This window comes from Balaenoptera acutorostrata, chromosome 2, assembly GCF_949987535.1.
Source record: "Balaenoptera acutorostrata chromosome 2, mBalAcu1.1, whole genome shotgun sequence".
Classification (NCBI taxonomy): domain Eukaryota; kingdom Metazoa; phylum Chordata; class Mammalia; order Artiodactyla; family Balaenopteridae; genus Balaenoptera; species Balaenoptera acutorostrata.
This window is the reverse complement of record NC_080065.1, coordinates 95,134,996-95,157,698: the sequence shown is the minus strand read 5'-3', so window position 1 is coordinate 95,157,698 and position 22,703 is coordinate 95,134,996. Positions and strand designations below refer to the sequence as shown.

Genomic DNA, 22,703 nt, shown 5'->3' with positions numbered 1-22,703 from the left:
TATTGAATGCATTTTTTTTTTTTTTTTTTTTTTTTGCAATTAGGTTCAGGGCCAATGAGGCCCAATGTATTTAAATAATAATCTCCTTTTTGTGAGCTGTTTACACGGGTTCTGTCTTAAACTTACATGCTTATACATTATTGGGGGTGCAGTCTCAGGAAAGCACGAGTGAAGGGAAAAGCTGAGTGAGGAAACAAAGCGGGGAGAGCTAACGTAAGGGGTGTGCAAGCAAGCTGGCCACAGCTCTGCAGCACACGTAGCTGGTTGTCTGGTCTTGCAGAGGCCAGAGGAAACTACTGCAATCAGAACAGGTCCTCGGCGGGGAGGAAGGAGGAGCAGCTTAACAGCTGGTTCCCTCCGGTTTCCTGTCTCTCACTGGTCGCTGCTCCACAGGGCGTGACCTCCACAACAGCCCAGGGTTGCGCACCTGACAGGTCCAGGCAGTCGCTGAGGAAGCCCGGGCCTCTGCAGGGCGGTCTCTCCCTGTCATCAGGGCTGCCCTTGGCTCCTTTGTCTGTGGGAGGGTGCAGGGCAGCAGGGAAGCCATCGCTAGAGCCACTCCGGCTGAAGTAAAGACAGAGGCCATGATCTATGATGGGAGGTGAAGCTAAGCGACCAGTCTGGGCCAGTTACATATTCCTTGCAACAAACTTACTAGAACAACGTCCTCCTATAAAGCCCAATTGTTTTCCTCCCTTCCCCTGAACCTTCCTAGATGCTTTGCACTTCTCCTTGTCTCTGGTCATGTGTGTACTTATTGCATAAGACCAAATACTCCTTAAAGGAAGATGCTGTAACACACCCATCTTTGAATTCCTCTGTGCATACAGTGGGCATGCAATAAACATTTAAAAATAAAAATTAATATTCTTAAATTTGCTCTGGTGTGACAGTCAGCAGATGCTATAGGGACTGAAGATTGAGAAGGAATCTATAAAGTAAAAAACCACTATGGATAGCAAATTACTCCTTTAAGGGAACCTTTATTTTATATTACCAAAATAGGGGACTTTAACAAACTAACTTACATGGCAATAGTCTTTGTGTTTTCCTCGTTCCATGTTATTTTACTGATGGTAAATCTGGAAGCATGTGAGCATACAGTTAGAGACAGGTTAACACTGGCACAGGAGTTTTTCTCTATTCTAGGAATGAGAAAAATCAAAATCCTACCTTGCAAGTGTAGAAGTAGCAACATAATTTTGTCTTAAGGTAGTATTAATCCATCACTTCATTCATTCAACACTGATTTAACATCTATGTACACAGCATTTATGTACAAGGAATAGTGTCAGGTGGTGTGAGAGATAAAAGGCATGATTGTTACACTCATGAAGTTTATAATCTGGTAGGTGAAAGAAACTGAATAGAAGTTACTATAACACAAGTTAGGATTAAGTAAATTCCCTTAATTCTATTATTAGTTTTTTATTCTGTGATTAGTTTAAAATGTTTGTTCACTGTGAATACCCAGTAACCAGAAAGGAATAGCCTAAGAAAAGTGGACTATAAATATTAATTTGAAAATAGTTTTTAAAGCATTTATCTACCCTGAAAGAGTCAGGATAGAACCATGTGGTCAACTGCCAAACAACTTTTTAATAACAACTAGAATACACAATTAAGAGTAGTTTTTTTTTTTTTTTCATTTACTTCATCTTATAATCTTTACTCAGGAACTGACACAGAACCTAACCAACAGTTCAATGCTTTTGAAAATACTACTAACTAGATGGTATTGAAGCCTATTGGATGATAACAGCTACTAATACAGAGAAACTATGGATTTATCACAGTTAATTTACAAGCAAACACCAACAGTTGCCCAATGGGACTAATTTAAACAGTATGCTTTTCCAAAAAAATATGCTACCAAAAACATCCTAGTACCTACAGTCCAGAAAATAAAACTCTTTCAGTCCTGAAAAAGATGTTAAAATCACTTTATAGAAGAAGACAGATTGGAGAGGTGTGTGTGACTTGCCTAAAGTCACATGACTAGTTAGTTGAAGGGGCACAGAGTCCCCATCACCCTAATATTCTAGATTAGGTAAAATGCACATGATACATATTTTCAAATGTAAATTTCTCAGCTTCTTCTTTTTTATTGAAGTATAGTTGATTTACAATGTTGTGTTAGTTTCTGGTGTACAGCAAAGTGATTCACTTATACATAAATTCTTTTTCATATTATTTTCCACTATGGTTTGTTACAGGATATTGAATATAGTTCCCTGTGCTATAAAGTAGGACCTTGTTATTTATCTGTTTTATATATAGTAGTTTATATCTGCTAATCCCAAACTACTAATTTATCCCTCCCCTACCCCCTTTCCCCTTGGTAACCATAAGTTTTCTTTGTGAGTCTGTTTCTGTTTTGTAAACAAGTTCATTTGTATCATATTTTAGATTCCACATGTAAGTGGTATCATATGGTATTCATCTTCCTCTTTCTGATTTACTTCACTTAGTATGATAATTTCTACTTGCATCCATGTTGCTGCAAATGGCATTATTTCATTCTTTTTTATATATGTTTTATATATTACATATTATATTATATATATTATATATTGTATATATGTACCACATCTTTATCCACTCATCTGTCGACAGCCATTTAGGTTCTCAGCTTCTTCTAAGTTGGACAAAACCTGATAAATCTTTTTCTAAGTATTCTAAAGTGTTTGAAATTACCATTACACATGAACAATTTTATTTGATCAATATTTAATAAATTTCTACTATGTGTTGGGCACTGAGATTATGAAGACAAAAGACAAAAGAAGTATAGTCTCTGCCTTGAGTGTGGGAAGCAAGGAAATGGAAACAGTGAGAATATCAAAGGTGAGCAGTGCTGGCCTAGGAGTGTGTATAAGGTCCTGAGGCATGAGGGAAAGTCTCCAGAGAGAAAGAGCTGCATGAGAACTGAGTCTAGGAAAACTGAGAAGGTGCTTACCAGACAACAAGGGGGAGAGAAGGGCACTTACAGAGGAGCTGCATGTGCAAAGCACTGAAGTTTGGAACAGCTGGGCCTGCCAGAGGAGGGAGTGTGAAAGATAATGCTAGAGGGGATACAATCACTGTGCCAGATGGCCAGGCGCTTCAAATCAAACGGCCCTAGGAGGAGTCTGAAATTAGCTGTAAGAAACAGGCAACTAACTGTTGAAGGACTTTACGAGGAGCTGCCTGCTCAGCTTTATTTTATAGAAAAATGACTTTAACGTCCATGTAAAGTGGCCTGGAGGAGCCGAGCTTGCATGTTACGACACTAGGAGAATAATTCTGGTCAGAGATGAAGGAACTTAGGAAACCAAGAAGGGGGAGGGAGGTGAGCAGCACTGATTTCCCCCTTTGCTTACAATAAATATAAAACTGCCAACATATTTTTAGAAGAGTAAATACTTCCCCAACAATATTCTCTCAAAGATTTCCACCCTGCTTATCATGAAGTACACTCAGGCTAAGACTCTACAGTACATACAATTGTTAAAGTAAAACTCTTGCCTAAAAGCATTAATCTCTAATGTGGAATATTCTGTTAAGGTTGTTATTCTCAGAAAAAAGTTCTGATTTTTTGTAAATAAGTGAAAAATTCTGACATTTAAATGAAATGCAGTCACACTTTTATATAAATGCCCTCTTTCACCCTATCTGTTTTTACTTCCTTCATCTGTATCACAAATGTGTACATGAGAACTTTTAAACAATAGACAACAGGTGTCTTAAACTATGGCACTTGTCACAATGTTGAATAGATGCCCAATTAACACCAACATCAAGTCTAAGATGTATTTTCAATTATCTTCTACATTGTGATGTGAATATTTAAAAAATTAAACAAAGAGCTCATCTATCCAGAATTTTCCAAGCAAAAGTTTCACAACTAAATATTCAACTGAGGGCTACACTTAAACTCAACTAACAACTGTCACATCAGACAAACACATTTAATGCTTATTGGGTCAACCTAGCAATTTGTTCCGTTTACATTTTCACTTTGCTAAGGGACAGGGATCCAAATATTTGAACAATGAATAGGTCCAGAGAGTCCTTCTGCCTACCCAACCCTTTTTCTCCCATCAGAGTCATCAATAATCAATTGCACGGATTTAGTAATTACTCATTTACATATTTAAACTGACATTTTGAAATGACAATGAGAAGCTGACAATTAACTGTTCTCTAAGGAAATGCCCTTTCTCTCCATATGGTTTCTACTCTGGGACTAACACTTAAAGAGATTTTCAATTTACTGAACAACAGAGAGTCTCCCCAGCTGAGACCCACATGGAAACTCATTTAGAATGCAAATGCCTCACCTTCTGTACCAAGAATTTAAATGACATTCCCACTGATGCTAAGAAGCCAGTTTTAAAATGAAAATTCATCTGCACCATAGACCTTGGGTAAATTAAACAGGAAATAACTTTAAGGCTTTAGGGGTTTTAATAGGTTTTCTTGTGTTAGCTGCGCAGCATTTATGGTAAAAAAGGCTCTCAGGTAAGGGCCACAGGTTCATTCTTTTTCCTTAGAGGCTATGTTGTCTTGGCTCCCTGTCTTAAAACAGAGATATTAATTCCTGTTGCAAGAATTAAATGAGATAATATATGGACCAATTGATTGTAAACTATAAAAGCTTCTATACACATTTGCTATTATTACTTCAGATGTTCACTAACCTGCTGACTCCAAATTAAAAGACTGTAAAATAAAGGGCTGGTGGAAAAAAACAAAACTATCCTGAAAAATATACTTACCAAAAATGCAAGTGAACAAATTGGTCTATAAATTCAAAACAATCCCAATCAAATATTCCAGCTGCCTGTTTTGAAGAAATTGACAAGCTGATCCTAAAATGTGTATGGGAACTCAGAGGACTAAGAATAACCAATCTTAAAAAGAGAAGAACAAAACTGGAGGATTCACACTTCTCAATTTCAAAACTTACAACAAAGCAACAGTAATCAAAATAGTGTGGTACTGGTATAAGGATAGGCATATGTACCAATGGAAAAGAACTGAGAGTTCAGAAATAAACTCTTGATGTTTATGGTCAATTGATTGTTGACAAGAGTGTCATGAAAATAGGAAAGAATAGTCTTTTCAACAAATGGTGCTGGAACAACTTGATAGCCACATGCAGAAGAATGAACCTGGACCCCTTCTTCACACCATACACACAAATAAACTCAAAATGGATCACAAACCTAAATGTAAGAACTATATCTATGAAACTCTCAGAAGAAAACATAGGAGTGAATCTTTGTGACCTTGGATTAGGCAAAACCTTCTTGGATATGACACCAAAACACAAGCAACTACAGGTCACATAATGTATGATTCCATTTACATGAAATATCTGTAATAGGCAAATCAATAGAGATAGAAAGTAGATTAATGGTTACCTAGGGCTGGGGAGGTTGGGGCGAAACGGGGGAGTATTGCCATCATAACAATATTAAAACTTCCTAACCATGAACATGAGATGCCTTTCCTTTTATCGAATCATTTTAAATGTACTAGAGGAATGATATGGTATAGATATGTCACCAGGAAAACAGAAAAAATACACCTTAATTATGGGATAATGGATGATTTTGATTTTATTTTTATATATTTCTGTATTTTGCAAATTTTCATCACCAAAAATACCTTTTATATAACCAAAAAGAAGTTATTTGAAAGGAAAATATTATATAATAAAATATACTTACATTTAAGTATCTCATAAACATGGAAAATGCTTGAAAGATTTTTCAACCTACATGAACATACCACTGTTTATTCTTGGTCATTTATTCATCAGAATTTACTGACTGAGTGCTATATGGCAAATACTGTGCTAGATCCTGAGTGTACTGTTTTAATAAAATAGACATGATTCTGGCCCTCATGAAGGCCAATGGGAGAATGAAAATAAATGGGCAAAGTAATAAATAGAAATGCAATTACAAGTTGTAAAGAGTGCTTTGGAAGAAAGCCAATGGTGGGATCTTAGTTCCGCGAACAAGGAATTGAACCCATGCTCTCGGCAGTGAAAGCGCTGAGTCCTAACCACTGGACCGCCAGGGAATTCTCTAACACTTTGATACAGTGGTCATGGAAGTTCTCTCTAAGGCAACAGTGTTTAAGCTGAGGCTTGGGGACTAGATATAAATGTTAAGTGTTGGTTTTAGATATTTGTCAAAATGTTCAACATAGTTTCTTAAACTGAAGGATAAAAACAAGTAGCTTTAAAATTCCAAAGAGAAATTAATTTCAACAAATAGAGTAAAACCTCCATCTCCTGTAACATGATATATAGGGCTCCCAAAACTCATTGTAAGGTTAATAAATGCACCAGAAGGGCCTGCTGTGCTCACACTGTGCAGCCCAAATCCTGCCCTGTCCAAGCTATGGCTTGGCTCCACCTGATGGTAGTTGTTTGCTCCAGCTTAAGTATCCATGGAAATGATTCTGGGTCCCTCTGGCAGGCTGGGAGTTCCAGGGCAGAAGTAGTAACTCCAGGAACCTCCAGCTAGCTAATACCCTTTTTGTCAGTTTGAGGAGGAAGGCTGACCCAAGGGGATATTTAAGACACAGAGCCCTAACTCTTACCTCCCTGCTTCCTGAAATGATGTACCCTGATATTTCCCCAATGGCCTCAGTCTCTCTTCCACTCATCCTTCCTCCAAATATAACATCTCCAGCTCACTCCTGTTTGAGGATAATGGCTAGGTAAAAGGACTGGAGCCAATACAGTTGAATTTAGGTTAACATGGGGAGTTTTATTATATGTATTGGTTGCTACTTGCCTACCCAATATCCATTTCCCGCTCTTAATAACAGAACTCAGCTTTTGTATAGGAGGCGATGTACCCAATTGGATGATATACTTCCTTAAACTCTACTGCAAGTAGGCATGGTACAGTGATGTAGTTTGACCAACATGATGTCAATTTAGGGATCTGGGAAAGCTGTGCTTTGATGATACAGGCAGCATTCATTTCAGCTTCCTCTTACACCTTTGCTCCCTAGAACTTGGAGATGAAGTTGGAGACAGAGCAATCATTTTAGGACTGCGACATAACTATGAGGATGAATGCTCCACGTGAAGAATGCAATGCAGAAAGATACAAGGAAGGGGGACATTGATACCATTCTGCAGCTGCTGCCTCAGCGTGGATGGCCCACCTCAAGACTTCTAGGTGTGACAGTCAACACTTATTTGACTGTGATTCTATTATATATAGGCAAACTGAAATCCTAAAGGATACAGCTATTTATGATTAGCATAAACTTGACATCTTTAGGAGAATTCAAGGTTTCCAAGGTTTTAAAGCAGAAAGCCCAACTCTCATGTTTAATAAAAGAGAAAATTCACAGCATTCCACACCTTATCTCCCACTGTACAGTGGTCAGTAAAGTCATTAAATAGGGGCAGCACAAAGGAGTGACATTGGAAAGGGAGTCATTATTTTCGTTAACCCCATTCCTCAAGCATACCAAATAAACATATATTCCAATAAAACTGTGCTTGCTATGTAAACACACTTCTAGACAAGTTCTTTGGTGCCTGCTCTCAATGAGATTGCCACCCCTGAACTCCTCCTATATGGAAATTCTGTCACAGCGTAAAAATAACTTCCAGGGCAACTCTGCCCACAGCTAAAGTTTTGGCTTTGGGTCCACTACTGCCCATGCCTTCCAACTTTCAAGCAGATGTATTAAAGTCATGTGGCTCAAGGACGGATAACATTTTTTCCCACGTTTGCCCCAGCAGGTTTCTACCTTCATCTAAAATTCCTTCTTTAACATCATGCCCTCACACTGCTTCACCCTCCAAAACAAAGTTCTCAAACTGTGCTTAAAGAATTCATTATCCTTCAGTGCTCATATAGCCCCCATTCAAAATAATATGAGCATTTACACAGAAAGTGTAGTTCAGGTAAAGCAACATATTAATAGGATTAGTGGGAGGAAAGGAGAGAATTTGGCTAGTTTTCTATATGTACTCTTGCCCATGTGAAATTAAATTCTTTTTGCATTCTAACATGAAGGATGTAGATAGTTTTTATTATTGCAAATGAGATAACGGCTTTTCAAGTAGAAAAACAACAACAAAAAAACCCTAAACGGGACTTCCCTGGTGGCGCAGTGGCTAAGAATGCGCCTGCCAATGCAAGGGACAGGGGTTCAAGTCCTGGTCCGGGAAGATCCCACATGCCGCAGAGCAACTAAGCCCGTGAGCCACAACTATTGAGCCCGCGAGCCACAACTACCGAAGCCTGCACGCCTAGAGCCCGTGCTCCGCAACAAGAGAAGCCACGGCAATGAGAAGCCCGCGCACCGCAACGAAGAGTAGCCCCCTCTCTCAGCAACTAGAGAAAGCTCGCGCGCAGCAATGAAGACCCAACACAGCCAAAAATAAATAAATAAAGTTAAAAAAAACCCAAAACCCTAAACTATAGGATGAAATTTTTTTAACCCAGAACCCAAACAGGGAAAGACTTCCAGATAAAAATCTATATTAGGTCAACTAGAGTTACATATTTTTTTCCATTTCATAACATAATTACTCCATACAGTTTTCTGATATCTTTCTAATGTTTCCCAATGAAACTTCAGAAAAGTAATGAAGTTCAGCTAAGGATTATCATAATTGAGTGAAGTCCCAAATAAATAATTATTTTTTTAACTGTCAAATTCTTTTACATGTCAAACCACCTGTTTCAGAGATTTTTTTTTTTCTAATTTGGGGGTGGGGAGGGATTCCCCACTCTTTTTTTCTCTAGGTAGGCAATGACAATCAGCAGGAGGCATCCTGGAATTTTCAGAGGATCTTCGGCATCACCAAGACAAAGGCTAAAGAAAGATGTGGTACACAATTCAGGCTGCCTACGCCTTTGAAGGCAATTCACATTTCGGCGCGTACAGGCTTCAGCGCCCGGTGTCGACCTTTCATATAAGCATACCAGAAAACATTACGATTACCTTCTTCACCATCAGTGTCTGATAAGTGATAAAAATCTGGGCAGAAGTAATTATTTTGCCAAGCCCTGCCGCTTGACGTTGCAACACCGCCCCTGTAGGGGAGCTGGAAGCAAGCACAGCGAGGGTTAGGAGTGGTCGCGCAGAGGCGCCCCGAGACCCCTCCGGAGGCTCACCTGGTTAGAGCGCGGAGCCGGGCTAGGGCGTAGGGTCTATTTCCAGCCTCACCTGTAAACCCCCAGTGTGCACCAGAGCGCGTCGTTCCCCTCAGGCTAATAGGTTTAAATCAGTACTGAGCAGCAAACTATGCCCATTCTTTGGACTCCTAAGTTGGGAACGCAGGGTCTCTGTGCCACACGAAAGTTTTTCACAGCTTGTTTTCATGGTCAACTCTGTCACTGAGAGCGCATCCCTATCCTGCTCCGGCCCCGGGTCTGTCCACCGAGCAACCGGACAAGATCGCTGCCCAGTGGCCCAGCACCTTGACACCCACATCTGCAGGGCAGCCTCTTCTATCGGGAACAAGTGGCCATAACTCGTCTCCCCACAGGCAGGAGCGCTCCGGGCCCCGGGGCAGAACTCGCATCCGAAGGAGATGTCTCCCAATGCCCAAAGACGGCGCTGGGAAAAGTTGGACTAACTGGCACCTCCAGAAGACAAGCAGAGCAGCCCCTCGGCCTCAGTGGCCGAGCTGGCGACGCGCTCTCAGAGTCGCAGGCAACTTTCCGCGTGAGCTTCTGAGCAACTTGCTGGAAGTTGGGGACGAGGGGCCAGAGGAGAGGTCAAGGGCAGCGCTGAGAGGCTGATCGCACCCCAGCCCGTTTCGCGGACCTCCCCGAGTACCTGCTAATGTAGCCGTCGCCGTCGCCGTCGCACGTCTGGAAGAGGCGCCGCATCCTCTCCTCCTCGCCGGTGCTGGACGTGTCGCTGCTGCTGCTGCTGCCGCCGCTGCTGGCGCTCCTGGCGCTCCCCGCCGCCGCCGCCGCCGCCATCATGCGCCCGCTCCCTGCTCGGGAGGCGGAGGACGCGCGGCCGCAGGAGGAATCTGCGAGGCGCACACGCGCTCGCGGCCCCGAACCTGCCTGACGACGGAGCATGCCCAGTGGCCGCCCGGGCGCTCCAGGAGAGGGATTCCAGCCCTCCGGGTTTTGCCCGGACTGGGAAGATGGGCGCTCTTCAATCGCGGGAGTAGGCACCTTAGGGGAGAGGGAGGAAGGGGAGGAGGCTCGTGGAGTCAGGGAACTGAGGGTGGCGACAGGGACGCGAGGGGAGGCCGCCCGGGAAGGGTGTCAGCGTCGTGCATCCGGCTAAGAAGCGGGCTCGCGACACCTGCGGACGCTCCAGGCAGAGGGAGCGTGTTCTCCGGCCAGAACTCTTTTCACTGCCCAAAGTCATGGATTTCTTTTTCAGAAAAAAGATAAACGCTTCCGTTTTTGCAAACTCAAAGCGGGGCTCGTGGTCCTACTCTGCTGGACTGCGCTGGATTCTGTACCCGTAACCCCAGGTAAGACCTGGAATGACTGATCTTTTATGCATTTTTAACACCTATCAAGAAATCTAATCCTCCTTGGGTCTTCCGCACTAGACTGGGAACAGTCTGCGCTCCTACATGGCATTGTGCACATTTGGTCCATTTCTGGAAATGGCTCACCCTCCTGACCTGGCATCACTAGAATTTGCCCCATCAGGTTTAATAATGTCAAGAGGGAACGTAATAAGTCTCATTTGAGCCACACCACAGACACACCTGAAAGATGTCTCTATTATTGTCAACCCTATGATTTAGGAGGTAAAGTAACTACCTCATGGAGTTATCTTGGTGATAAAATAAGATACTATATAATGCACTTATGACAATGCCTGCCACCTACTAAGTGCTCAATAAACGTTAGCTCTCATTATCTCCAACTTATAAGAAAACTGAGGCACCGGAACTTGTTTAAGGTTTCAAGCTTAGTAAGTGTAAGGGCAGAGGCAAGCCCAGGCAGGCATTCTAACTCCAGGGCAGGAGCCCTTAAACATGGCAGTATCCTTCTACCACAGCAGAAAAGGAACCACAATGAACCAATTTGTGGTTTAGTGAATGACTCACTATTCTGTCCCAGACTTTCTGCCAGAGGTCTATGAAATCCTGTGGAAGTTTTAAAACACATCTGCAGATTCTTTGGCGCACTTCTCATCAAGAGGTGGGGTCTGTCTCCTCCCCTCCAACCTGAGTGGACCTTTGGGACTGTCTTGATTTCTGAGGCCCGGTTAGAAAAGAAAATACAGATTCCATTTGGCTGTCTCACTTGGGACACGGATCTTTGAAGCCTTGAACTACCTTGAAAAATGTTTGGCTATGCTGAAGCTGCCATGCTGGAGAAACCATGCGGAGAGACCATGTAAAGACAGAAAGAGATGCCCAAGGAGCCTTAGGTGTTTGAGGCTTCCCAGCCCAGGTGCTACAGCTGAGTGAGTCAGTGAGTGAGCCTTCAGAGGATGCTAGCCCTAGAAGCTGCAAATGCATGAGAGACCCTGAGCAATAATTGTCTAACTGAGCCCAGCCAACCCCCAGAAATATTAAAAGGATTATTGTTTTAAGTCATAAGTTTTGAGGTAATTTGTCACGTGACAATAGATAACTAGGATATATTCGTATGTTTTGAGACTGTCTGCCAGGTCATGAGGAAGGCGTCTCTGCCCTCTTCTCTCTTGTCTCTACCCCATCCACCTATTCCTACTTTAGTTCTTTTTAATTTTGTAAGTTCTCAGTATTTCAGAGCACTTAAAATCTTATGATGAATAGCATGCCATCTTAGAAAAGTCTTATCAATATACCCAATAATATTTGCTTAAAAGATGCTGTTAGTAATACAGATATTGCTGTCTACAACTGAACAAGGACTAATGCCCAAGTTTCAATAAATAAATAAATATTTAAAATCTTTATTTTTCCAATTTTTCATAAATAAGATTTTATTATTTTCTGACAATAAACAGCCAGACAAGAGTTGTTACCTTCAAGTTCTCCTAGAAAGTTGATAATTTGGGGGAAAAAAAAGAAAAAAAGCATACTTATAAATATGCATGGAGGGTCTGGAAACCCAAAAGGTTTTCCAGGATCTGAGTAGATCTCTTCATAACCACACTCCATTTACACAGAAAGTAGAGTGTAAACCTCAACCAATTATATCTCAAAGCAAAGAATGTTTTTCTCCTGAGAGAATACGTGCATGACAGCTCTGGGGATTTAAGTTTAAACCATCTTGAATTAAATCTGAACACATAAAAAGTGGATCTTGACAAATTTCCTAAACAACATTTGTTCATGCTTGAGTAACTCAGAAATGGCTGAACAGATAGGTTCAACCTTTCAGAAAAAAAATTTGCTTCTGAGCTAATATGAAGCATATGAAATTTCAGCTGAAAAGGTTACTAGGAGAGGGAGAAATTTCTAAGACATTGAAAATAGAGATGCCATATGAATATAAAGTTGATAAATGTAAAGTAGGAGCTTGGAATGAGAGCAATACCCATAACCATAAATCTAACAGTACTGGTTATGTCATAATTTCAAAGGTTTTATGTATTTATTTGCGATGAGTACATAGCTCAACATTGTTGTCCTTATCCAGTTTTTTTCCTTCTCAGATTCCTCTTGGTTATAATAATACTTCATATTTATGTAAAACTTATCAAAATACACTGTATACATTACAAGATATACTGTCTTCCATGTCTAACGTTGCCAGTTAAAACAACTGAAACAAGTGCAGCACTGTGCAAACTTGATTATCTGGTACTTGCACTTCCAAATTCTGTTTACCTTAACTAGAACTACACGCTAGAGTTGGAATGAGGATCCCTATGGTGCCTTCTCCCAGCCCTTCTCTCTTTCAGGTGTTTTTATGAGCCCAGCTAAGTTCCCATATCCCTCAAGAAGCCTTCCTTCACCTCCCCAGGTCACACTGATCTCCCAGACCCCTCTTAGCTTGAAGCACATATTTTGACAGCAGAATCATGTAGTTTAGTGGTGACTTGCCTCCGCCACCTGGAGTATCAATTATAACAGTGAGGTAGAGTTGAGGGGGCTTGACTATCTTTCACTGAGCCCTTGTCATAGATCAGTAATGGTGTTTAAATACTCTAATGCTACCTAGTGGGGGAAAGTGTTTATCATTCCTATTTATGGGGCAGGGTATGGCAAGTGAGGGGAATTAAATCCAAAAAGTTTAAGTAATGTGACCAAGTAAAGGAGCTGGAATTGAACTCATATCTTCCTGTCAAGCTCATGTTCTTCATATTTACTTCACATTGTCTTAATATCAGGGCCAGTGCAATTCATGTTAGGCATTATACTTTTTGAGTGACACTGAAAAGGGATAACAATGATAAACTTTACTATATTTGTTAGTCATATATTTACAATCATAGGAAGTTAACATGAGCTTTTACAATCTGTCCCAGGTTGGTTTTCTGGGAAGCAGACTCCAAGACAGAGTTTCACATAGAGGATGCTTACTTGGGAGTGCCCTTGGTGCCCCAACATGTGTGGAAAGGAGGTGAAGGGAGCAGCATGGAAAGAGGGAGAAGTCACGCTATGATGTAGGCCCCAGAGCAGCCTTGCCTGACCTCACAGAAAGCTCTGGAGCTAAAATGGCCTATATTGGTTCCCTATTACTATTGTAACAAATTATCGCAAACTGACTGGCTTAAAACAGCACTAATATATTATCTTACAGTTCTGAAGGTCAGAAATTTGAAATGAGGGACTTTTCTGGTGGTCCAGCTGTTAAGCCTCTGCGCTCCCGATGCAGGGGGCCTGGGTTCGATCCCTGGTCAGGGAACTAGATCCTGCATGCCGCAACTAAGACCCAGCACAGCCAAATAAATAAATAAATATTTTTTAAAAACAAAGAAATCTGAGATGAGTCTCACTGAGCTAAAATCGAAGTGGCAGCAGGGCCATGTTCCTTCTGCAGGCTGTAGCAGAGAGCCCATTTGCTTGCCTTTTCCACTTCATTCTCTTTCTTCACAGCCGGCTCCTCTTATTATGTCCATCATTCACTTAGTCTTCCAAGCCAGAAACCCCAGAGTCCTTGCCTCCCTCTGCGCCTCACTTCCCACCTCCTGTGAGCCACCACGTCCTGGTGAATCTACCTCCTTAATATCTCCTCATATTGGTCTCTTTTCTCCATCCCCATTACCACAGCTTTTAAAGAGGCTCCTATTATGTCTTTCAAATAATCTGGCCCTCCAACCCATTCTCAGTGCTATAGCCCAAGTCCTCAGTGTAAAATGAAAATGTCATCAGGTCCCTCCAGGCTTAAACTGTACCTCATTGGCTCACCTTTGCCCTCAGGATAAAATCCTGCCTGCCAGCGAAACCTTCCAGGCCTTCCATGATCTGACCCCTTCTCTCCTGCTTCTTCCCTTGCCCCTGTGCTCCAGTGCAAGCCATGTTGACTTTTATTTTTCCTACATAAGCTATCCTCCCTTATGCTTATATGCCACTGCAGGAGTCTCATACTTTCAAACCAGAAATGAATGAAGGAGGTGGGGAGTTCATACACCCACTGTAGCATCTTGGAAGGAACAAGACATCCAGGGACAACATGGGTAGTGGCAGTAATGAAGAGAAGAAAGCAGGCTGAGAGGCCTAGAGATCTGTGATTAATAAGGAAATAAGAGTGGGATTTAGAAGTTTGAGCACCTTTGTGGGTTTCTCCAAGAGGAAAAGCAAAGGAAATGTCTGGAGGAGAAAGAGAAGTGTCACGACTGACAGAGCTGAGGGAACCATGAACCCCTGGGACTTCCTGATCCCCACAGCTCTCCAGTAGGCATTGGCCTATGACATTTTACCTATCTTCTCAGGCCCTTTCCTCTCTAATTAACAATGAAATTAATAATGGCTAGTATTTACTGAGAATTTAATATGCACCAATCATTTTTCTTAAGTACTTTAAACAATGTCTTATTTAATTCTTACATCAACCTTAAGAGGCAGGTGGTTTTGTTCCCATTTTACAGATGAGGGCACCAAAAAACATATGTCAAATGGCATGAAATAACTTTCCACAGTAGCACAGCTAGAAAAAGGAATAATTTTCTCATATATCCACCTAGACTCAGATTTAGAGAAAGTTGACATCTCTTAGCCAGCCTATCTCTTTTATCTGTGGGTAAGGACTTTGTTTTCATGGTAGTTTTTTTTATTGTAAGATAATTTTCTTATGATTTATCATAAATGTATTAAATTTTATTTCCTTTGTTTAATGATTGCCATGTGCATACAATGAACTTTCTCCTTGAGAAAAAGTAGAGTGTGATGATTATCTTTGTTAGATTATTGTTTTCTCCTTTAAGCAGATACACAGAGTGAGAAATGGTTAATCGTGGCAGTTTGGGCTTTCTTAACTGAATTGAATTTAATGCAAGGTTAATTCAATCAACTGATTCAGTGGCCTTGTAGAGGCATGACCTTTTCCATGAGAGAACTAGAGATACAGTTTATTAATGACATCATTCCAAAGCTCTATGTATATAAACAAAAATCTTAAACGTGGAGGATACTCAAAAATGTGAGACACCATGAACCAGACTTAGTAGCATGTATTCATGCCAACACTTTACTGGCATCAGAGCCCAATGTCACATCAAATTAATAAGATGTCATAAAAACAGAGGAGGTTTTAGCATCTAAATGTGTACCTTTCTTCCCCCATACCAAAGATATTTAGGAGGAAATATTTTAAAAACCAATATAAATAACAAGCCTCTAACAAACACAGCACCAATCAGAGTCTCAGATTTAAAAGTGCTGAAAAAACATCTTACATATTCTTCCCTTGAGAGTCCATCTTCTCATATGTATTTCTCATGCAACTGTTTTTCAGTCTAGCATATATATTGCATCAATCTCCATGTGAACAAATCAGATAATTGTATTAAAAATACACTGTAATTGATATAAATGAAGCAGTAGAAGAATGGAAGCTGTGAGGAAGAGATATTTGAAAACAGAAGCCCATATTTTAAGAAATATGGTTTGTCTCAAAAGACCTCATTCCCTTTGTAGTTAGAAAAAATCCTTATGTTCTAGCCTGAGCAAAATTAATTTGGATGCACTTTATCGTGAGACTTGTATGTGATGTTATTTCCTTGTCATCTGGTGGTCTGGACATAACTGACTTTCTGAGACCTGGCAACTAGTAATTTTTAGAAACACGTTAACTCTTTCATGTGATGGGACCCATTTAGTAACCTACTGGTGCTGTGGACAAAATGCTACTCTAGTGGCCAACAGGAACTGTTGGTACACAATTGCCTAAATTAAGTCTCAGGAGTAGAATAATGCCCTTGCTTGATATAAAAACAACAACCATATAATATTTCATATTTTTTGTGCCTATTGAAACCCAGGGTAATAATCAGGCTGTGTCTGGTAGACAACATACTAAGAAAAAGAATGTTGGCATGGCATCTTCAGCCATCTGGGTGGCTCAATAGGGTTACTGCTCAGAGCTGACTAGAAATTGTCTGGTAGATTTAATCAAAATGGACACCAGTTCTGAATAATTCAGACCAAAAGAATAACGTTTCCTCTTACTAGAGAGTCTTGAAGAGGGAATTTGAGATCAATGCGAACCATGTCTTCAATGCTTCCCTTCGCTGTGTGAAGGCGAAATCTTGGCCTGCGTAGGATCACTGATGGGACCATGTGAGGGGCAGTGTTTTCGCTGATGGACAATTGGGAGCCATTTGGATACTCAAATTCCTTTTCCAAAAGTAACCATCATAACACCCATGAAGGTTCTTTTTGGTGTTACCATCCCTGAGTGTTGCTAACAGAGAAAATGGAAAACTTAGTGACAAAACTGAGAATTTGGATAAAATTATCCAGTCTTTGAACTGGACTCAAATTGAGTGGTAGCGTGTCCTGTTAGAATTCTCGTCACTCAACCTAAGGACACAAACTATTCAAATTAACAAAAAACAAAACAAAAAAACAAGTCATATGTGGTAAATAGGTGAGGGAAAGTAAGTTCATTTATTGATGTAATTAGCCAGTTTGATGGAAAGGTCAGTCAGTGAAAACAGTCGGAATAGCCTGTATGAATTGCTAAGACTTAGTTTAGCAAATATTTATTCTGCATTTCCAACCATGTGATCATGACAGTACTGATGGAATAAGATACCATCCCTGCTTCAAATATCTCAAATATATAAATCAATACTTGCAGTTCAGTTCCATATACTGGTGATGGATGCATGAAGAAGAATCTGAATTTCTATAGATTTTGAAGTAAAAAATTAGGGATGGGGGAAAGAAAGAGAATCAGGAGACGTGTTACATTTTCAGTGACAAAAAAGTGGAATTTAAAAATAAGTGACCGGGAATTCCCTGGCGGTCCACTGGTTAGGACTCCCGGGTTCAATCCCTGTTTGGGGAACTAAGATACCGCAAAGCCATGTGGCGTGGCCAAAAATAAAAAAAAATTTTTTTAATTAAAAAAGTAGGAACTTCCCTGGTGGCTCAGTGGTTAAGAATCCGTCTGCCAATGCAGGGGACACGGGTTTGATCCCTGGTCCGGGAAGATCCCACATGCCGCGGAGCAACTAAGCCCATGCGCCACAACTTCTGAGCCTGTGCTCTAGAGCCCGCGAGCCACAACTACTGAGCCCACGCGCCACAACTACTGAAGCCCGCGTGCCTAGAGCCCGTGCTCCGCAACAAGAGAAGCCACTGCAATGAGAAGCCTGCGCATCGCAACAAAGAGTAGCCCCCGCTCGCCACAACTAGAGAAAGCCTGCGCACACGGCAACGAAGACCCAACGCAGCCAAAAAATAAATAAAATTAATTAATTAATTAAAATAAAAATAAGTGACCAAATGGCCTTAAGGTTCCCCTCAGCTTGGCAACTTTAGAAAGGCTTGCTTCTGACTCTAGGCCCTGACCTCCCTTTTCTTAGAGCGATTCTTTAGAAAACTTGTAATTGTACATTTTTTCTCTGCCCTTTGAGATGTAAACCTTCTTAAAAGCGGCTTGCCGGTTTTACAACCCAAGACTGTGTTTCTCAAGGACCTGGGAACCACTCCTTTGAAATGTAATCATCAAGGAATGTGGCACCCCCATACCCACTCTCTGTGGGAGGGAGGAGCCTAACTTCTACCAATTGGCAACACATGGCCTAATCACAGAGAAGACCATTTACATAATCAGGAATAACTCAATGTGCTGGACACATCCCATTGATAAGCCTCCTAAAGTCCCCAGGTACTCTTCCACTAGCTCACTTTGCTCTTAAAATCCCTCCTGCCCTTTGTTTCAGTGGAGTTGGGTTCAGATTTGGTTCTGGATCCTCTCCTCAATTGCAGTAGCTTTGAATTAGGTCTTCCTTGCCTGTTTAACTTTGCTGCAATTTTGCTCCGACAACACAAAGTCAACAAGTAGACAAGAAAGGAGGACCTCTCCAGGCAGAGAGCAAAGCATTGGTCAAGGCCTGGAAGCATCATATTCTGCTACGTATATGGGGAGATCTACCCGTATTTGCTACATAAGTGAGGCTACAGTCCCCTCTGCCCACACTCCACTTTATGTACACTTGTATGTGAGAATTTTCCATCTCCACCCCATCAGCAGTGCCAGGACACAGTTAGGTGCATTTCTGAGAATCCCACCTAATATCTTCTCTCCCTCCCAGCCTGGAGGAATCTCATCCAAGACCTACATCTTCAGTCCTCTCCTGTTACTATTTCCCTCTGCTCCCTCCATACAATCCCCTAGCTGAGTGGGTTTGAATATAAACCACCCTGCCTTAGTCCTCTCCTGGGGCAAGGGGGGAGTTTGCCTAACTGTCTGAATACAGCATAAAGAAAATGGAAAACTGAGGCAGAAAACATAAATTGATAACTCAACAAAATTTACCAGACCAAGTCCAACCTCCTCTGTTAAGCAGTCTTGAGTCCCAAACTGATTTAAAAGCCACACTTCTGTGGTCCCAAAGCCCCACCTACCCAGCTAATGGGGTCTCAGCTCTGGGGCACTCCCGCATTGAGTCCAGAGGTACAGAATTCTCTTCAGTCTGTTTCCTCTTCAGATCTGTGACTAGAACTCTCCAGTATTCACTCAGTCTTTTTTATCTTTCGATGAAAAGGTCCTAAGAGGTCTACTAGTGTAGTTCTGCCATTTTATACAAAGGAAACTAAGGCCCAGGGAAGCGTGAGCACAAACCTACATGCATGAAGCTGGTCAATCACACAGTCTGGGTTGGCACCCAGAACTCCTAACTGTCTGTTTAGGGCTTGCCCCCTCTATGGCACCCTGAGCTACTGAGCTCCTGTAGGCAAATTGCTAGATCCTTCTAGATTTCAGATTCCTTATCTGCAAAATGGGGTAACAGTAACTACTTTACAGGGTTATTATGAAGAGAAATGAAATGCCTAAGCACTTTGGTGCAGTCTGACAGTTTGTGTTCCATAAACACTATATCTCTAGCCAGTTCTCTTCTTTCCTTTCTCATAGCATTTATCACACTGCGCTGATATCATTTATCTATGTCTCTATATCAGTTCATTACAAGCTCCTTCGCTGCAAGTTCCTTCGGGTATTTATTTGATTTCACCCAGTATGGTTGCCTAATAAATGTCTGTTAAAGAAATGAAATAACAAAGTCCTTTAAAAGAAGTGTAAAAACAGCTGCAGGTTTTGTGGGCACCAAAACTGTTTACAAGTAACCCCCTGAGGGAGGAGGTAATGGGAAGGTTTAGTCCAATGTGCACTGATTTTCTGTTTGTGATGATGAAAAACTTCTGGAAATGGGTAGTGGTGATGGTTGCACAATTTGTGAATATACTTAATGCCACTGAATTGTGTGTTTAAAAATGGTAAATTTTATTTTTGATGTTTTTACCACAGTAATAATAACGAATCCTCCTGAGAAGTGGCATCCGTAGAGAACATTTATAGAATTGCAGGAGAATGGAGTCTATGTTTAGACCAATTGGAGACTCGACCTGGATCTGGAAGTTACTCCCTAGCAAAAGGAGGATGGGATGTGATTCTCTCCGAGCTCCACACGTGTGGCAGACAGAGGCAGCAGCCAGAACCACACAGACATTCCTCCCGCTGGTGCAGAGAGGAGATGTTCCTTGGCAAGAAGTGACTGGTGGGGAATCCCCTGGCGGTCCAGTGTTTAGGACTCGGCGCTTTCACTTCCGTGGGCCTGGGTTCGATCCCTGGTCGGGGAACTAAGATTCTGTAAGCTGCGCAGCATGGCAAAAAAAAAGAAAAAAGAAAAAAAAGAAAAAGAAAGACTGGTGGCAGCCATCTTGGGGAGAATATATTCAAGAACTTTAAATACACTGGACAATCCCGTATTTTAAATCTGAATGTTTAGGACCTGCAGATACAGAGACTAAGAAAATTTTGTATTTTCATATTATAGCACTGACTCCTAGGGACTTAGACCTTCCCTTGAACCTGGACGGGTTGCTCATATGAGTCACTGGCAGCCTCCCCAGCATTAAACCTCATTTCTGTCTCCATCTTCTTGCTGGATGCCCGTGCCCTATCATGTCAGACCACAGCATTGCTCTCGCCTATGGAACAGTTAGGCCAGAGGGAGCTTGCAGGTTAAGAAGCCTTCCCCTATTATTAGGCAGCAAGTGATGGAAAAATCAAGATTCCTCATGTCCAGAGTGCACAGGTTAGGCAAGCAGTGCTTCTGATAGAACACGACCTTTGCCAGGCTTCTCGTCAGGGTGTGCAGCCAAGCTAGGGAGGTCCCTAAAATACTAACGCCTCTGAACAAGCCCCCTGGTCTCAAAGAGGAAGAGTTCTGATTCCTGGTTCCCTTTCTCTCCTTCTTCCCTATTTGAGGAGGGAGCAATTAGAAATAATGCAAGTAAATGTGAAATATAGAACATTTCTTTAAATTATGAATGTTTTTTGTAGTTGATTTTAAAAATCATGACTAGTCTTTTATCGCCACCTCGTGGCAAAAATTGGGCTTTGCAATGGACATTTAATTTTCAATCAGCTCTAAATTCTAGCTTTATTTGCTGCCTAAATACTGCTTGGAGACAGCATATGAGAAATCTTAAATTAACTAAGGAGACTAAATATTAGAAATTCAAATATAGGGGTTATTTCAGAATGCTTTCTAAGCCCTTAAATTTCCAGGTTTACCAGAAGGACACATATGACTGAGACTTGGTTCTAAGGTTGTGATGATAATAAAAACAATCATGGTAATAATATAGCTAACATCTATTGAGTGCTTACTATGTTCCAAAAAACATTCTAATACTTTTCAGTACTACTTATTTACCCCACAGCAACTCTGTGAGGTAAGTTCTCTTTTATACAATTTTTAAAAGAGAAAACTGAGATAAAGTGAGTTAAAAATTTCCCCCAAGATCAACCACCCATTAACAAGGTAAAGCCAAGATTTAAAACCCAACAGTCTAGTTCCAGAACCTAAGCATAGGGTCAGCCTGTACATTAGTACTGTGGAATCAAAATTCTCCCCACTAATCTAATGCTCGCTTATCCTTTAACTGGAACGGGGTTAAGTGTCAAATGTATGGGAAAGACAGAAGTGCCATAGGAATTCACAGATAGAACTTGACAAAAGCATTTCTCAGAGAAATTTCAGAGACGGCAGGAACTTGACTTCAAACTTCGGTGTGAAGTACAAAGGTACAGAGGAGGAAGCACGGCCCAAGTAAGAAGGGACAGCAATGGAGGAAGGGAGGGAGGGTGGGTGCCGGGAACAGGACCAGGTAAATGAAGCAGAGAACAGGAGGACTTGCAGGGGAAGAGAGGAAAGTCAGAAAGGTCAGTCTGGGCCATATTGTTCGTGGAGGATCTTAACACCAGATTGAGAAGTTAGATCTTTAGCCGGGTAGTTATAGAGAATTATTGCAAGTATGGAGAATACGGATTGCGTTTGTAATTTTTTAAAAGCTAGATATGCCCAATGTAGAAAACTTGGAAACCAGTAAAGAGAAAGCTAAAAGACCATCTGTAACTCCATCTCTCTTTGTATTACTTGGAATATATTTCCATTCTTTATATTACACACAACCTCCTTTTCTCCCCAAATAATACTGTTATTGCACTTTATGTAATAATTATACAGCATTTTAATGTTTTGGTTTTGTCTTTTATTACAGTGTATATCTATTATAAATAAATAAAATAGAAGCATAAACATTAAAAGCAAAACTAAAATTATAAGCAATTCCAAGCTCCTACTATTAACAGTCACTACTGTATGTGTATGCATGTATTTATCTGTGTGTGTATCCTTTTGAAAAAAATATAGATCCTATTCAAAAATAGAATAATAATTCATAAACGGTTTTAGAACCTACAGTTTTCTCTTAATGTATTATGAACATGTTTCTATGTTGACATATGTATTTTTACAGCAAAATTTAATGGCTGCATCCTGTACAAAATAATTTACTCAATTAACCTCATACCTCTAATTGCCTTTGCATCTTTGCAGAAAATCAATTAAGCATATGTGTGTGGCTCTATTGCTAGATTCTGTATTCTGTTCTACTGATCTATTTGTCTTCTTGATTCTAATATCACAACCTTGATCACTGTAACTTTATACTAAAACTTGAAGTCAGAGAGTATAAGTTAACCAACTTTGTTCTTCTTTTTCAAAGTTGTTTTGGCTATTCTACATCCTTTGCATTTCAACATGAATTTTAGAATTAGCTGTCAACA

General features: G+C 41.0%; 2 protein-coding genes across 10 annotated transcripts in view; one reads left to right on the top strand and one right to left on the bottom strand.

The window, feature by feature from the left end:
* The window catches only part of MCC (MCC regulator of WNT signaling pathway), a 430,278-nt gene extending 420,135 nt beyond the window's left edge, over positions 1 to 10,143 (bottom strand). Inside the window, exon 1 of the mRNA XM_007192096.3 lies at positions 9,817 to 10,143. Coding sequence (XP_007192158.3) covers positions 9,817 to 10,070 — 254 coding nt within the window. The 5' untranslated portion in view covers positions 10,071 to 10,143. The remainder of the gene's footprint in view (positions 1 to 9,816) is intronic.
* The window catches only part of STARD4 (StAR related lipid transfer domain containing 4), a 49,854-nt gene continuing 37,179 nt past the window's right edge, over positions 10,029 to 22,703 (top strand). For 4 of the 9 annotated variants that reach the window (XM_007192091.3, XM_057540068.1, XM_057540067.1 and 1 more), the window contains exon 1: positions 10,108 to 10,477. The gene's annotated coding sequence lies outside the window, so the exon portion shown is untranslated. Of the gene's footprint in view, positions 10,478 to 22,703 lie in introns of all 9 variants that reach the window. The other 5 variants (XM_057540073.1, XM_057540072.1, XM_057540071.1 and 2 more) reach the window with 2 other exon arrangements.